At 39.7% G+C, this 15,147-nt stretch overlaps 1 protein-coding gene across 6 annotated transcripts in view; it reads left to right on the plus strand.

Annotated features, from left to right (window-relative positions):
- Window positions 1-15,147, plus strand: part of TJP1 (tight junction protein 1) — a 243,038-nt gene that overhangs the window by 135,396 nt on the left and 92,495 nt on the right. The window contains exon 1 of one of the 6 annotated variants that reach the window (XM_059371695.1): window positions 1,760-1,880. The exons of the other annotated variants lie outside the window; for them this stretch is intronic. Within the exon in view, the coding sequence (XP_059227678.1) occupies window positions 1,854-1,880 (27 nt within the window). The 5' untranslated portion in view covers window positions 1,760-1,853. Of the gene's footprint in view, window positions 1-1,759; window positions 1,881-15,147 lie in introns of those variants that run through there. 6 annotated transcript variants of the gene reach the window in all.

Consider the following 15,147-nt stretch of genomic DNA (forward strand, 5'->3'; position numbering starts at 1 on the left):
TTTTTTTTTTTTTTTTTAAGATTTTATTTATTTATTTGACAGAGAGAAATCACAAGTAGATGGGGAGGCAGGCAGAGAGAGAGAGGGAAGCAGGCTCCCCGCTGAGCAGAGAGCCCGATGTGGGACTCAATCCCAGGACCCTGAGATCATGACCCGAGCGGAAGGCAGCGGCTTAACCCACTGAGCCACCCAGGCGTCCCTACTTTGGGATCTTAATAGATATTTGTATATGATATACAGATATTTCTTGGCTAGGAGAAGTTTGATCTTTCCATATAGTTGAATTCCAAACAAAATCATTGTTTGAAACCTGGTGTTTTTGCCTTTCCCCCCTTTCTTGTGTACCTTTTATGGCACTAGGTTAGGTAATAATTTTAAAATGTTATTTATTATTTCGAAGAATTTCTGACATTTGCGGAGAGCTTTACATTTTACAAAGTGAGTAATAATGAGGCTGGGAATGGTTTCTTAGGTATTTGGCGTTTAGCAAAGCAGTCGGCATTGTGGGAAATGTTTGCAGAGAATGGTTAAACTTGGACCATGGGCTGCAAGTCTTTAACCTCCTTTTCTGCCCAGATATGGGCTGGAGACTGGCTTCAGAAATGGAAGGCCCCCTGAGCCCTTCACTCACCACGAAGAACTGCAGCATTTTGGTTGCCAAAAATATACTTTGGAAATCCCTGCCTACAGAGGTGGGTGAGACTTTGGATGTATCTTGAGGCCTAATGTGGGTGGGCCACGATATCACAGTTCTCTTGGGTCTTTCCCAGTCTGCTTGCCCAGGAGTGCCCACAACCTTCCCAATTTTAGTTTTAGCACCATCGGTTTGTCGAGAAGGAGAGCAATCATTTCGATCCTGTTAGGAGCACTTTAGAGATGAAAGCCAGGACGTGCTTTACGTAAAAACGCATTCTGCTTTCAGTGGGAAAGCAAGGCCCAGGCATGTGGTGACAGCTGTGACCATCGATATTCACGACGTTAAGGAAACTGTTGTCAGGAAAGGTGGCCAGCCTTTCCAGCAGCCCTTTTGCGCGGGGGCTGATCAGTCGTGGCTTGAGGAGCCAAGTGGACAAGTCTCTGCTAGAAATCGAAAAAGCTTTGGTATACAGGGGCTTTCTTCTCGGGGACGGTTTCTGCTGGACCTTTGATAAAAACAAACAGGAAGACTCGCATGCCAGCGGAAACTGTCCACCAAGTACTTCGGAAACTGGGCTTTTCCTTCCGAGACTGGGCTTTTCCTTCCGCGACTGGGGTCGGACCTCGGGAGGAAGCGGCTCCGCCCCCGTCGTGGCCCCACCCCCATCGTGGCCCCGCCCCCCGCCCAGCCGGGCATGCTCAGTGGGCCGGGCCGGGCCGGCAGGTTTGCGTGGCCTCCCGCAGTTGCGGGCGCTGGCTCAGCCCGTGGGCGCCTGGTCCATTCTCCGCGGTTGGGTCCTTTCCCCGCGGCTGGCTCCAGGGAAGTTACGTGCGGAAGCCGGCTTCTGAGGAGCCACCGGGCGGACTGCGGGGACGGCCGGACGCCCCCGAGGCTAGCCAGTGGCGAGCGGGCGGGGCCGCCGTGTTCGGGCTGTGGGAGCTTTGGGAGGCCGAGCGAGTGGCCGCACTCGGAGGGAGGCGCCGGCCGGGCGTGCCCCGCGGAGAAGACCCGGGCGGGGCGGGCGGGGGGGGCGCTTCCCGGACTTTTGTCCGAGTTGAGTCCCCTCCCCGTGGGCCGTGCCTCTGCGGCCGCCCCCGCCCCCGACACCGCTTGCTCCAGGGAGATGTTTATCTGGTCTGTGGCGTGAGGAGCCGGCGGGTTGGTGGCTCGGAGTTTTGGGTCCGAGGAACCTCGCGCGGCGCTGGAGAGAGACAAGATGTCCGCCAGGGCCGCGGCCGCCAAGGTGAGCGTCTCCGAGGCCGTCAGGGCCGATCCCGAGCGAACGCGGCCGCCCGACCTCGTCGGGCCCGCGCTCCGCGCTCCTCCCCGCGGGCTACTGCCCAGGCGCCGGGAGCGGCAGCGGGTGGGCCGGGCTGGCTGGAGCCGTGGGCTGCTCGGAGCCCCGCGGGCGGGCGGAGGGCGGGGACCCAGGAGGGGGCGGCAGGCGCGCAGAGCTGCGGTCCCGGGCAGGTGCATTGCAGCCGGCGTCGGTGCCTGGCTCCGGCTCGCGGCGGGCGGGGACGCGCAACAGGTCCGGCGCCGGCAAACTCGGCGGCAGGAGTGGGTTCTGCCGACACTCAGGGCGAGACTGCGGCGGGCGGGAGGTCGGGGTTTGGGGTGCCACCTCCAGCAAGCCGGTAGCTGCCGTCTGTGGAGGAGTGGTTGGTCACCGGCGAAACCGTGTAGTTTCGATCTGATGTCACTCTCCGTGGTATGCGCGCGCTAGTGATAAGACATTGAGGCAGCAGAACACTCAGTGTTTTGTGTGTAGCAGGTCGGAATTTTTTTCCGCACTGTGTAATTTGCTTAAGGTAGCATTGAAAAAGTGAACCCCTTAACACTTTTAATAGTTTAATTTGAATTAAACTTTCAGAAGTAACACAAAATACTCCTACAAATGGACAATGCGATGAAGTCTAAAAAATAAAATTAAGAAAGACTTGTGGGTTTAGCGAAAAGTAACACTTTTTTCCTATCAGTTTTTACATGTGCTCTGAAGTCCTAGGACATTTTTCTCAGTGCTGTGAAACTAACTTGTATGTTACGTCAAAAAGCTGAGTTTCGTAAACTCAGTTAAAATCCCCCTTTCCTTTTCTACATTTAGTCTTTCTCATCATACAGTAGTACCTGCTCTTTTTAACAATTACAGGCATACGGAAATGTGAAGAGTAAAAATCCTTTTGGAAAGTCAGTTCATTACTTCAAACAGTATCGAAGTACATAAGAAGGTAGTGGTTTTATGTATTTATTTTTTGCTGGAAATGTTTATTCATAGCATCTGGAACAGGGTATAATATGGTCCTGAAGTTTCTGAACTCGGGACTTTGTTTTCTGGGAGGCGGAGATTAGCAGTTACATTTAGTACTGAATATATATATATTTTAAGGAGTATAATACTCGTTTTTTAAGAAAATTTTAATTTGTGCCTTTTTGACCTTATGGTGATGAAGAACAATCTAGAGATAAAATTTGAGCCAATGACTTAGAACAAAAAGCAAAATTTTGCTTAGATTTTAAAGTAAGTTCGCTCACTTAACCTTTAAGGGAGTTTCCTCTGAGAGGAGGAAAGGCTTTGTTTCTGTATTACACATAGTGTCACTTTGTTTCTGAGGTGTGATCTCTGGTACTTGATATCCAAGACAACACACTTCATTTTATTATTATTACTATTTTATTATTTTTGTAATTAAAATAACACTACATGAGGAAAATAAGACAACATACCCTTAAAAAGATTATTTGAAGTATGGAGAGAGGTTAAGTTTTCAGTGGATTGTTAGAGTAAGATTTAGAAGAAACAATATTTTCCTTCCTGAATTACGGGATTGATAATGGCATTTTGAAAAGCATCAGTATTTAAATATTACATTGTAGGGACGTGTATTCATAAATATTTATGAGTAAAACATGAGTTGAAAGTTTATTTTGTTTAAATGCTGTATTATGCGCTTACCACAAAGTCTTCTGTAGAACAAGGCAGGCAGGCCATGAAAAAATAGGTGAAGTGAAAGAATATTCAACCTTTTCTCCAAGTCACATTTAATATCTTGAGGTGACTGAAGTGCTTACTGCAAGCCAGACTGTGTATTTAATACTTTACACGTGATACTTGTGTTCCCCTACCCTAACCCTCAGCTTAGAAAAAAAACAAAAAGAAGACATTAATTTTGCAGCTTGCTCTTTTGTTTTAGCAGAGGAGTTGTAGATCAACTCTCTAAGCCAATATTTGTGGTTCTATATTCTTTGTAGTAGTTGGGCAGTCTGTTATCCCAAGAATATGCTGCCTTATTGACATTTAACCTGCTTTCAGGATTTTGCTATTGTAATAGGTAGCTTTATATTTATATCTGTGCATCAGTATAGTGTGTTATGTCCTTAAAAATGGAGTTTTGGGGTCCAAGGGTATGTGCATTTAAAATTCTAATAAATTCCTCTAAGTTTTTCTCCAAAAAGAGCCTGCCTAGGAATAAATACAACGTTTGTTGGTAAATTACGTGTTCTTTTAAAGGACATAAAATCTGAATAAATTAGATGAGGGAGATGGGGAGAGTCAGTATTGTAGAATATAACAGTTTCCCCAAGTCGATATATACACACATATACATGTACTATAATTCCAAATAGAATTTCAGTGGTATTGCAGAAAACTTGGCATATAATGAGAAAGTTTATCTGGTAAAATAAATGAATGATAGCCATGAAATTTTGGATAAAGAAGGCCCTCCTTGAAAACCTAATGTGTTATAAATTCAGAGTAATTTAAAGCAGTCTTTCAGCTCAGGAGTAGACAGTGGAACCACAGAATCCAGGAACAGTATTGTATTTGAGTTTTTGGTTAGTATCATCATCAGCATTTAATGTGTCAGGTATTGTTCTAAGTGCTTAACATAAATTAACTGATTTAATTCTTATAGTATCCTATGAAGTGAACATTACTATTACCCCTACTTTATGGATGAGGAAGTTGAAATACATAAAATAATTTGCCTAAATTCAGTTAGCGAGAGAGAAAAGTTAGGAAAATATGATAAAAATAGGGGAAAGGATGGGTTATTTTTACTAAGTGCTGGGACTATTGGTTATCCTTTTTTTAATGGTAGTTTCCTGCTTTAAACCACAGGCCAAAAAAAAAAAAAAATCCAAATGAAATGTTTGAATAAGAGCAAATAAAATAGATTATAAAATACTAGAAGAAAGTGTAGAAAACTTTTTAAAAAAATACACCTGGGTGGAAAGGGCCTCTTTGTATGTGATGTTAATTTAGGAAATAATTAAAGGAAAAGGTTTTTGTATGTGTAGTATACATGAATTGCAAACAGAATTGCTAGTGCGTCTGATAATAAAATTCTAGAGTTGAAAACGGGAATTTGAGGGTCGTTCTCTATCTCACCAAGGAATTAATGATGTAAGAAAATGGTGTGAATAATTATTAGGAACATTTCCTATTGGTTGAATCACAGAAAGTGGCTGAAGGAAGTTGCAGTGTCTTCTGGATTTTCAAGCTGTTTCACTTTGGAGGAAGCAATAAAATAGAAGATTGTACTATCATAAATGCTTACTAGATTTTGCTGCTTAAATGTTTCCATTATGTTTCAGGAGCAGTATTTTTTTTTCTTGTAGTAATCTCTAAAATTATAGCATAATGAAGTATAAAAATAATTTATATCACTTCTTAGGAATTGATTTATTATATCAAGTGAGGTACAAGGTACTTTTCTTTATTTTTAATTTATTTTTATTTGCTTATGTATTTTAAAAAGCTGGGTGTACACTTGAACTCAGGGCTTGAACTCACAACCCCGAGATTGAAACCTGAGCTGAAATCAAGAGTTGAACACTGAAATGACTAAGCCACCCAGGCGCCCTTGGACTTTTCTTAATAGCTGAACATTTGAAAGTTAAGAACTGTAGAAAATTAGTCTTTACAGATAGGAATTGTGTCCTTTATGGCTGGTACAATGTAGTTTTAGTTTAGGTGCTTACTGACCAGTGCGTATTTGCCGCATATTGCTTTAAAAGTAAAGGGAAAACTCAGTGGACTTTATGAGAATTTAGTTGATTGTGTCTGCCAACTTTTAATGAGCTTCACTGTAGTAATATATTTCTGGATTTGCTAATAAGTTTATACATTACTTATTTTTCACTAGGAATATTTTTACAATATTAAAGGCAAGAGGCTTTTATGTTAGCATTTTTTATAATTATTTTTTTATGTTAGCATTTTAGATATTTATGGTTAAAACTGTAATTTATGTTCTTCGTTGATCATCCTGACTGTATTTACAACTCTTAAGTTTATTTTAGGACCGCTCTGTAAGAGAGCTACTTTTCAAATCATACTGTGCCTTTTCTCTCAGATTGTGCAATGGCATAAACTCCACTACACTGTAAGGATAGGGGATGGCCCCCCCCTTTTTTTAAGATACCAATGTTTTCATGTTTATATCTTAAACGTTTATTTTATATTTAAGAAGGACTCATCTCAGGGTCATGAAATGGAGCCCTACATGAGGCTTCGGCTCGCCAGGGCATCTGCTTGAGGTTCTCTCTTTACGTCTTCCCCAAATAAACAAATAAATAAAATATTTAAAAAAAAAAAGACTCCTGCTGCTCATTGATTATTGTCAGTAAGTGATAGAGAAGGTCAGCCATCCACAAACACCAGATAATGAGTTTAAGACCAATCTGTGGCATTGATGGGTGTAATGATGGGACTGTTCCTTGTTTGGTTTGAAGGAAAAAGATTACAGTAGTTTCAGTCACTTTTTTCAGTCCTGGAAACAATGTACTCTTTGACTTTTACTTGGTCTTTAATCTTTCTTTTCTATTTAGAGACCAAATGTAAACGCTGTACAGTTCTAAGAATAAAACAGTATAAATAAGACAGATTACCATGCTGCTAAGGAAAAGGTCTTAAAAAATGATTTTGGTGAAAATTGGAAATGTGATCCCGTTTCTTGACATAATCCTGACTGGTTAAATTTCAGTCTACTGAAAGACCATTAGTCTAGCTGTAAATTCGTGTAAATTCGTGTATGGGACAGACTACCCATCCCTGACTGCTCTTTCTAGGCTCATGGACACAACACGTGCACTTGGTATCCAGTACTGACTGAGCACGGTGGCTGAAGACAGGCTAGTGGAATGAGCAGTTATTTTTTTATTAGTAGAGTTTTCTGATTAAATATTAAATGAGACTAAGAGAAAGTTGTTGATGACTGGTATATTTCTGAAATAACTTGACTGGAACTTGCTTTGCATCTCTGAATTTTGAAAGGCAGTCTTGAAAAACCTTTCTAGTTTAGCAGCTTTTAATCTGGTAAGAAGAAGAAGAGGGAGACGTTAGAATAGTTTACTGAGGGTTTGTTCATTTGTTTATTATAGTTTACTTGGTTTTAAATTTCATCTAAAATTGCTAAGTTTCAGAACAGTGTTTCCAGTATAAGGCAGCAATAAATATCGCCCTTTCGGTATCTCTGACCTAGAGCGCTTCTTTATTTATTTATTGTAGAGAAGAGTAGCTTCAGGTTGCTCCTTTATGGGTTAGCCAGGTGCTTTATTTCCATTCCTTCTGAAACAGATGAATTCTTAATAATAAGAAGAGTGCAGTGAGTATAGGAGTATGGAATTTCATTTTATACCTTAAAAATGAATGAAAATAATAGATTCTTGTGTGATAAACTATATCACAGAAACACTGCTTTAGAACAAAAGACCCGTGTTGCCAGAATTCATACCATAAAACATACCATTTGAGACTTAATAACAAAGCCCTGACTGTTATATATGTAGTTTTAAATCCTGAGTCTCAGATGGCGCTTAACTTTGGATAGATCAAAAGATAAGTTTTTTTAGTTTGTGTTGTAGGTTTGTATCAGAACAACCTAGTAACTCTTTCGTGCAAGTGAAATGCTAAGAATTGAACTGACTGATGAATGACCTCAATCGTTCTAGTTTATTGTGCCCAGAAGGGATATGAACACAGGAGTTAATACTACTTTAGATGGATACTAATTAAGAACATAAAGTTAGCTTATGCTTCTTTTAATTAAAAAAGTTTTTTTGATTTGCTGAAATACGGTTTTTTTTTTAAATAGTATATATTCCCCAGGATTGAAAGTTCATCATTTTTTCTTGGTTATTGTAGCAATTTTCACTCTTTTGGAATTGTCACTAGTAATCTTTGGGGTTGGTACAATTTCTGATGACTGAATTAAACATAATTCAGTTACCTCTCAACTTCAGTTCATAATTATAGGATTTCAGTGATAGCTAATTTTTTTGTTGTTAACCCAAGAAACATTCATTGAACACCTTTTGTTTGGATCCCTGTCCTCTAGAAGCTTATAGTTTCCAACTGCTTTATTCTATAATAATCAGTTATGAAACTGTAATACAGTTTTACATTGTTTACCCATAAAAAATACGATCACACTTATGGTCATCTTATAATAACACAACATCCTGTGTGCTTTTTGGTTGGGGAAGATGGTAGAGTCATATCTAGAGCTTGGGCTTGCTATAACACATGAGTTTTGGTATTTTTCTTTGTTAGTTTTTTAAAAATGTTTTTTTTTTTTTTACAGTTTTTTTTTTTAAATTTTTTATTTTTGATAAACATATATTTTTATCCCCAGGGGTACAGGTCTGTGAATCACCAGGTTTACACACTTCACAGCATTCACCAAATCACATACCCTCCCCAATGTCCATAATCCCACCCCCTTCTCCCTGTTTTTTAAAAATGTTTTAATCGAATCTGGATACATCTATGTAAGTATTGTATGCATGTTTGGTAAAAGTATCTCAAAAGGAGAAAAAGGTTAAGAATTATAGTCAGAATTTACTTACAACTCATTGAGAATACTGACATGCAAGATGCACAGTATGCTAGCTGTTCCTGTTATATTTAGAGTCTGACAAGGTGTGAAATATGGAACAATTTGAGTCTTTGAAACTTTATTTCACATTCAACAGATATTTATTGGGAAGCTAGCATGTGCCAAATCCTGTTGAAGATGCTTGAGATAGAACACTGAACATATCTCTGTATTTATAGAGCATTTTAACTGTGTGAGTGGAGAGCAACAAAGAAAATACTGTACATGATGATAAGTTCTAGAATTCCTAACGTGCCATTTCTGGATCATAGCCTCTTTCTCCCAAAGATTATAACTATCTTGTCTTCTGTGGTACTCATTTTCTAGCTTTTCTTTATAATCTACCACTTAATTATGCATTCCTTGAACACTGTAGTTTTGCCTGTGAGCTTTACACAAACAGAACCTTCCAGTGTGGCTTCTGTTGTGTATGGCTTCTTTTGCTCAGCATTACTTTTGTGAGATGTGGATAACTAGTTCATTAGTTTTCATTGTATTCGTGGATCAAATTCATAGTATTGTATAAGGACTTAACTACCAAACTGGCTTCAGGGAAAAAAAAAAAGTTTGAAGTAGATTTTTGTGGTTGGTTGGTTTTTTTGTTTGTTTTTGTTTTTAGAAAAATATTGTATTCCTCTGTCTTTGGACAAGAATTAGATCAGCCTAGATTAGCCTGTCGCTGGAGTATGACAACTGTGAAATATAGAAAGCTGCTTTTGGTATTCATATGATGTTCACCTCAAAAAGTCAAAAGTCAAAACTAAAGTTTAGTTTTGAGGGTATTTTATGACTAAGGTCTTAAAATTCATCCTCTTAAAGTATATTTTAGTAGGTACCCGTTTACCTAACTCTGATCAGGCCAATAAAAGCCACAATCAGGTTTGCTTTGGACAGAACAAGTAAAACAGTCCTGCTTTTCAAAGTCTAATTGTAGGAAGTCTTTTCCATAGTGTCATGTAAAGGAACTTTGGAAGATTTATTTACTGGTTGTTTTTAACACTAATACGTGTTGAAGTATCTGATCAAACAAATTTATACCAACCCTATTTTTCTGCTGTGTTGTCTATAAAACCAGAGGACAGCAGCCCTGCAAGTAGATTTACATGTGTTGTCAATTTGAGAAATGTGTGTCAATAATAAATAGCCCCCTAATATTGAGCACTGATTCTGTGACAAGTACTCAGTTACGTCTTTTGTGTGCATTATTTCATTTAATCTTAACAACTCTGTTAGGTACTACTATCACTTCTATTTTAAATGTGAGGTTGCTTGATGCTTTATCTTGCTTATATGCTTTGTAATTCATACATGCACATGCTTATACATAAGTTCGTGTGTGCTAAAAGAGTGTCACAGAGGTAAGTGTGGAATGGTGTTAGGTGGGTTTTAGACCAGGTAGATAGCATGAATCATGAAAGCCGGGAGACAACAAGGCACTGCGGCAGTCAGAGAAATGCAAGCTGATCTGAAGGAAGTAGGTATTGCTCAGCTCCAGCTGATTGTAGGCATAGTAGGAGGCAAGGCAGGCCAGATCTTCCAGTTTTTTAAAACAGGTTGTAAATCTGGATTTTTGTGTAAATTATCTTGACTTAAATATTGTCAGCTGATGTCATTTTTTATGCCTTTTTGCTGTGAGATATAGGACCTATGTGAAAGTCTATACAGCACATACGCATTAATAAATTATTATAACGTGAACATCCGTGTAAACACCATACAGGTCAAGGAATAAAACATTGCCAGCTTCTCAGAAGCTTCCCGCCTTGCCTGTTCCTAACAGTATTACCCTCATAAGGTAGCCCTTGTCTTGACCATAAGATCCATAGGTTGTGATCTGCCTAAGGTACATCGCTGTTTTTTTTTGTTTTTGTTTTTGTTTTTAAGATTTTATTTATTTATTTGACAGAGATCACAAGTAGGCAGAGGCAGGCAGAGAGAGATAGGAGGAAGCAGGCTTCCCTGTCGGGCAGAGAGCCCCATGTGGGGCTTGATCCCAGGACCCTGAGATCATGACCCGAGCCAAAGGCAGAGGCTTTAACCCACTGAACCACCCAGGCGCCCCCCCATCACTGTTTTGACTTTATGTTTTTAAGATTCATATATTGTTGTGTATGAATTTATTCATCCTCATTGCTGTATAGTGTTCTATTGCATGAATATACCAGTTTATTCCTTCTGCTATTGATGGACATTTGGGTTATTTCCTAATTTGGGTTGTTAAGAGTAATGCTTCCATAAACACTTCTACATTTCTCTTGGTGAACACACATATATTTCTCTAAGATACGTATTTAAGGTTGGAATTGCTGCTGGATTATTTAGTGTATCTTCAATTTTAGTAATTGAAATAGTAATTGAATATTATGTTTTTCAAAGAGGTTGTACCAGTTTATGATCTTCATCATCAGTGAATGAGGGTTCCTTTTGCTTTGCATTTTCACCAGTACTTGGTGTTATTAGAAACTTTAATTTTAGCCCTTCTGGTGGGTCTTTAGTACATATAGTCTCATTGTAGTTTTAATTTGTATTTCTTTGACTAGGTGAGATTGAGCAATTTTTCATGTTTATAGTCTGCCTGTTCAAGTATACTTTTCTGTGGGACTTTTTCTTATTGATTTGCTTTATATTTTTTGAATAAAAGGCAATTGATCACATGTATTTTAGATCTGTTTTCCAAAAATGGTGGTTCTCTCTTAATGGTCCTTTCATGAATAGCAGTTCTTAATTTGAATGTGGTATGAGGGTCGTGGCACAGGGAAAGGCCAGCAAAAAAAAAAAAAAAGTTTCAAGAGACCTGGTAGGTGGCCAGATCCTATGTAGAGAGAGACCAAGTAAAATAAGGACTGGAAAGGTTATCCTTGAATAACCCTAAGTTGCTTTATATATGAGTTTAGGCTCTGGAATCTGAATCTCGAGTCTACCACTTGATAGCTGTTTTCTCATCCATGAAATGCAGATAATGACGACAGTACCCATCTCATGGTGGTTGTGCACTCTGCACAGTGCCCAGCACATAGTAAGCCATTATGTTAAGCTGTTATCTTTTTTTTTTTTTTGTAAGATTTTTATTTATTTATTTGACAGAGGGAGAGAGATCACAACTAGGCAGAGAGAGTGGGGGAAGCAGGCTCCCCGCCAAGCAGAGAGCCCCATGTGGGGCTTGATCCCAGGACCCTGAAATCATCACCTGGGCTGAAGGCAGAGGCTTAACCCACTGAGCCACCCAGGCGCCCTAGACTGTTATCTTTTAAGAAAACATTTTAAGTGCCCCCATCTTAATATCAGAGAAGAGCCATGCAGGAATTAGGGTTTTCTGTGTGTGCATCCGTGTATGAACATTTAATCTGTGTATTTATGTATGTATATATTTATTATTTGATACTGGACAGAGGTGGTCTGCCCAGCCCAGCAGGATGTGCTATGATTTCAGAGAAGTCCATGGGCTCTGAGATACTTTAGAAAAATTTATTATAATAGCATTAAGTAAGGCATGCAATCTTTATATTCTGATGGATTAGAGAATAGAAATTATAGACCATTCTAAATCCGGTGCACAGTTTGAATATCTACCCAATATGGTGAATGAGTGATTAGCAGATTTCATTGTTTTTAACTCTTGAGCACTTTGTAGTTTTCCACTTGTTGCGTCTGTATTCTCTAGCATTCCCTCTAGCTCTCCTCCCCTCCCCCAACATATATACACATACATACACATTATAGTCTCTCTGGATTCCTGTAGTAGCTGCCTAAGTATAATATACCCCTTCTTTCTCACTCTTTTCAAAACCCAAGTTTTATTAGTTTCCCACCCCAGCACAATCTCTCCTAAAACTCCTAGACTTCTTACTGCCTTTAGAAATAAGACCAAAATCCATACTATGGTTGTTAAGGTCCTTCCGGATTATTTGAACCCTGCCTATTCCTCTGGCCTCATCTTGTATCTGTCTCCTCCTTGCTCTGTGTTCTCAAACTATGCTGTCCTTTTTGGTTCCTCGTAGATGTTGCACTTCCTGCCAAGTTTCTCTGAGTTCTCTTAAGACACTGTTTTTCTTTCCTTTGTAGTATTTAAGCCTGCGATTATAAAGTTGTGATTTTTTTTTCCTCCCACCAGACTGTAAACTCCAGGAGAATAAACACAGAACTTAACACAGCGTCTAAGATATAATAAACTCTTAAATATTATTTAAGTGAGTGAAAGAAGGACTTTCCCAACGCAAGGTCTCTTGCACCTGGAAAGCTTCCCTGCCTTCATCCCTCATTCACCAAGCATCCGTTCCAGTTCTTTTCCTCAAGAACCATGTCCTGAGCCCCCAAATTAGGTCAGAACTCTCCTTTAAGCTCCGTATACTTTGTCTTTGTAACACTATGGCAACTTGTGCTTACTTTCTGCTGGTTATTTAATCAATATCCGATGTCCTTCCTAGATTTAGAGTGGCCTTTTAAAGACTCTGTTACTCACTTACTGATAATAGACCAGATTAAAGCCAGCCTGGAAGCAAAATGTACCAGCACATCTCCAGATCTAACTGCTTTTTTCCTTTCTGAAGGGAGGGAGTTGCTGAAAATTTACTTACTGGCCTGGCATCTTGGTAGCAGCATTCTTTGTTTGGGTCTTTCCTAGATCAGTAATTAATTTCTGGTCCCCTCATTAAGGAGCGCACTGGTTGGATGAGCACCAAGTGTTGTATGGAAGTATTGGATCACTATATTGTGTACCTGAAACTGATACTACACGGTTACGTTAACTAGTTGGAATTTAAATAAAAACTTAAAAAAAGGGACACCTGGGTGGCTCAGTTGGTTAAGCTGCTGCCTTCAGCTCAGGTTATGATCCCAGGTTCCTGGGATCGAGTCTTGCATCAGGCTTCTTGCTCAGCAGGGAGCCTGCTTCTCTCTCTGACTCTGCCTGCTTGTGCGCGCGCTCGCTCTCTCTTTCTGAGAAATAAATAAATAAATAAATAAAATATTTTTTAAAAACCCAAAACTTAAAAAAACACAAAGAAGACCTACAGATGGCCAAAAGACACATGAAAAGATGCTTAACATCACTAATCTTCAAGAAAAAGCAAATCAGAACTACGATGAGATATTACTTCATACCTGTCAGAATGGGTAAAATCAAGAACACAAGAAACAACAGGTGTTGGCAAGGATGTGAAGAAAGAAGAACCCTCTTGTACTGTTGGTCTGAATGCAAACTGGTGTGGCCACTCTAGAAAACAGTATGGAGGTTTTTCAGGAAGTGGAAAATAGAACCACCCTAAGATCCTGCAATTGTACTTCCAGATATTTATCCAAAGTATGCAAAAATACTAATTCATAGGGAATATGTGCACCTTAATGTTTGTAGCAGCATGATCAATAATAGCCAAATTATGGAAACAACCCAAGTGTCTATCATCTCATGACTGGATAAAGATGTGAGTCATATATAATGGAATATTACTCAGCAATCAAAAAGAAGTAAATGTTATCATTTGCAAGGACATGGATGGAGTTAGAGAGTATAATGCTAAGGGAAATAAACCAGTCAAAGAAAGACAAATACATGATTTCACTCATATGGAATTTAAGAAACAAAACAAGCAGAGGGTGGGGTGGGGAGAGAGCCAGAGAGAAACCAAGAAACAGACTCTTACCTATAGAGAACAAACTGATGGTTTTGGGTACGGGTGGATGAAATAAGTGATGGGGAATAAGGGCACTTGTGATGAGCACCAGGTGTTGTATGGAAGTGTTGAATCACTATATTGACACCTGAAACTAATATTTTTCAATAGTTATTTTGTTTTTGTTTTTTTTTTTTTAAAGATTTTCATTTATTTGAGAGAGGGGGAGAGAATGTATGCCTATAAGTGGGGCAGTGGTGGGGGGAGTGCAGAGGCAGAGGGAGAAGCAGGCTACAGGCTGAGTGGGGAGCCCAGTGCGGGCCCCGATCCCAGATCCCGATGTCATGGTCTTGTTGAAGGCAGATGCTTCACAGGCTGAGCTACCCAGGCACCCCCACATGAAACTATTATTACACAATATGTTAACTATATTGGAATTTAAAGAAAAACTTTAAAAATTTTTCCTAATCCCTTCAAGATACCTTCCTTTTTTTTTTTTTTTTAAAGATTTTATTTATTTATTTGACAGATCACAAGCAGGCAGGGAGGCAGGCAGAGAGAAGAGGAAACAAGCTCTCCGAAGAGCAGAGAGCCAGATGTGGGGCTCGATCCCAGGACGCCGGGATCATGACCTGAGCCTTAACCCACTGAGCCACCCAGGCGCCTCTTCCTTTTTTTGAAAGTGGAAGTATTTCATATCCATACAAAAGTATGTGTAGAGTATAAAAAGCCCCACATTACCATTAACAGATACGGTTAACAAATTATGATCAGTTTTATCTATACTTAGAATGCATTGTACCCTAGCTCCCCCCTTATTTTGAAGGAAATACCAGGCTTGTTTTTTTTTTTTTTTTTTTTAAAGATTTTATTTATTTATTTGACAGAGAGAGATCACAAGTAGGCAGAGAGGCAGGCAGAGAGAGAGGAGGAAGCAGGCTCCCTGCCGAGCAGAGAGCCCGATGTGGGACTCTATCCCAGGACCTGAGATCATGACCTGAGCCGAAGGCAGCGGCCCAAC

The sequence above is a fragment of the Mustela nigripes genome, chromosome 13 (genome assembly GCF_022355385.1).
Source record: "Mustela nigripes isolate SB6536 chromosome 13, MUSNIG.SB6536, whole genome shotgun sequence".
NCBI lineage: Eukaryota > Metazoa > Chordata > Mammalia > Carnivora > Mustelidae > Mustela > Mustela nigripes.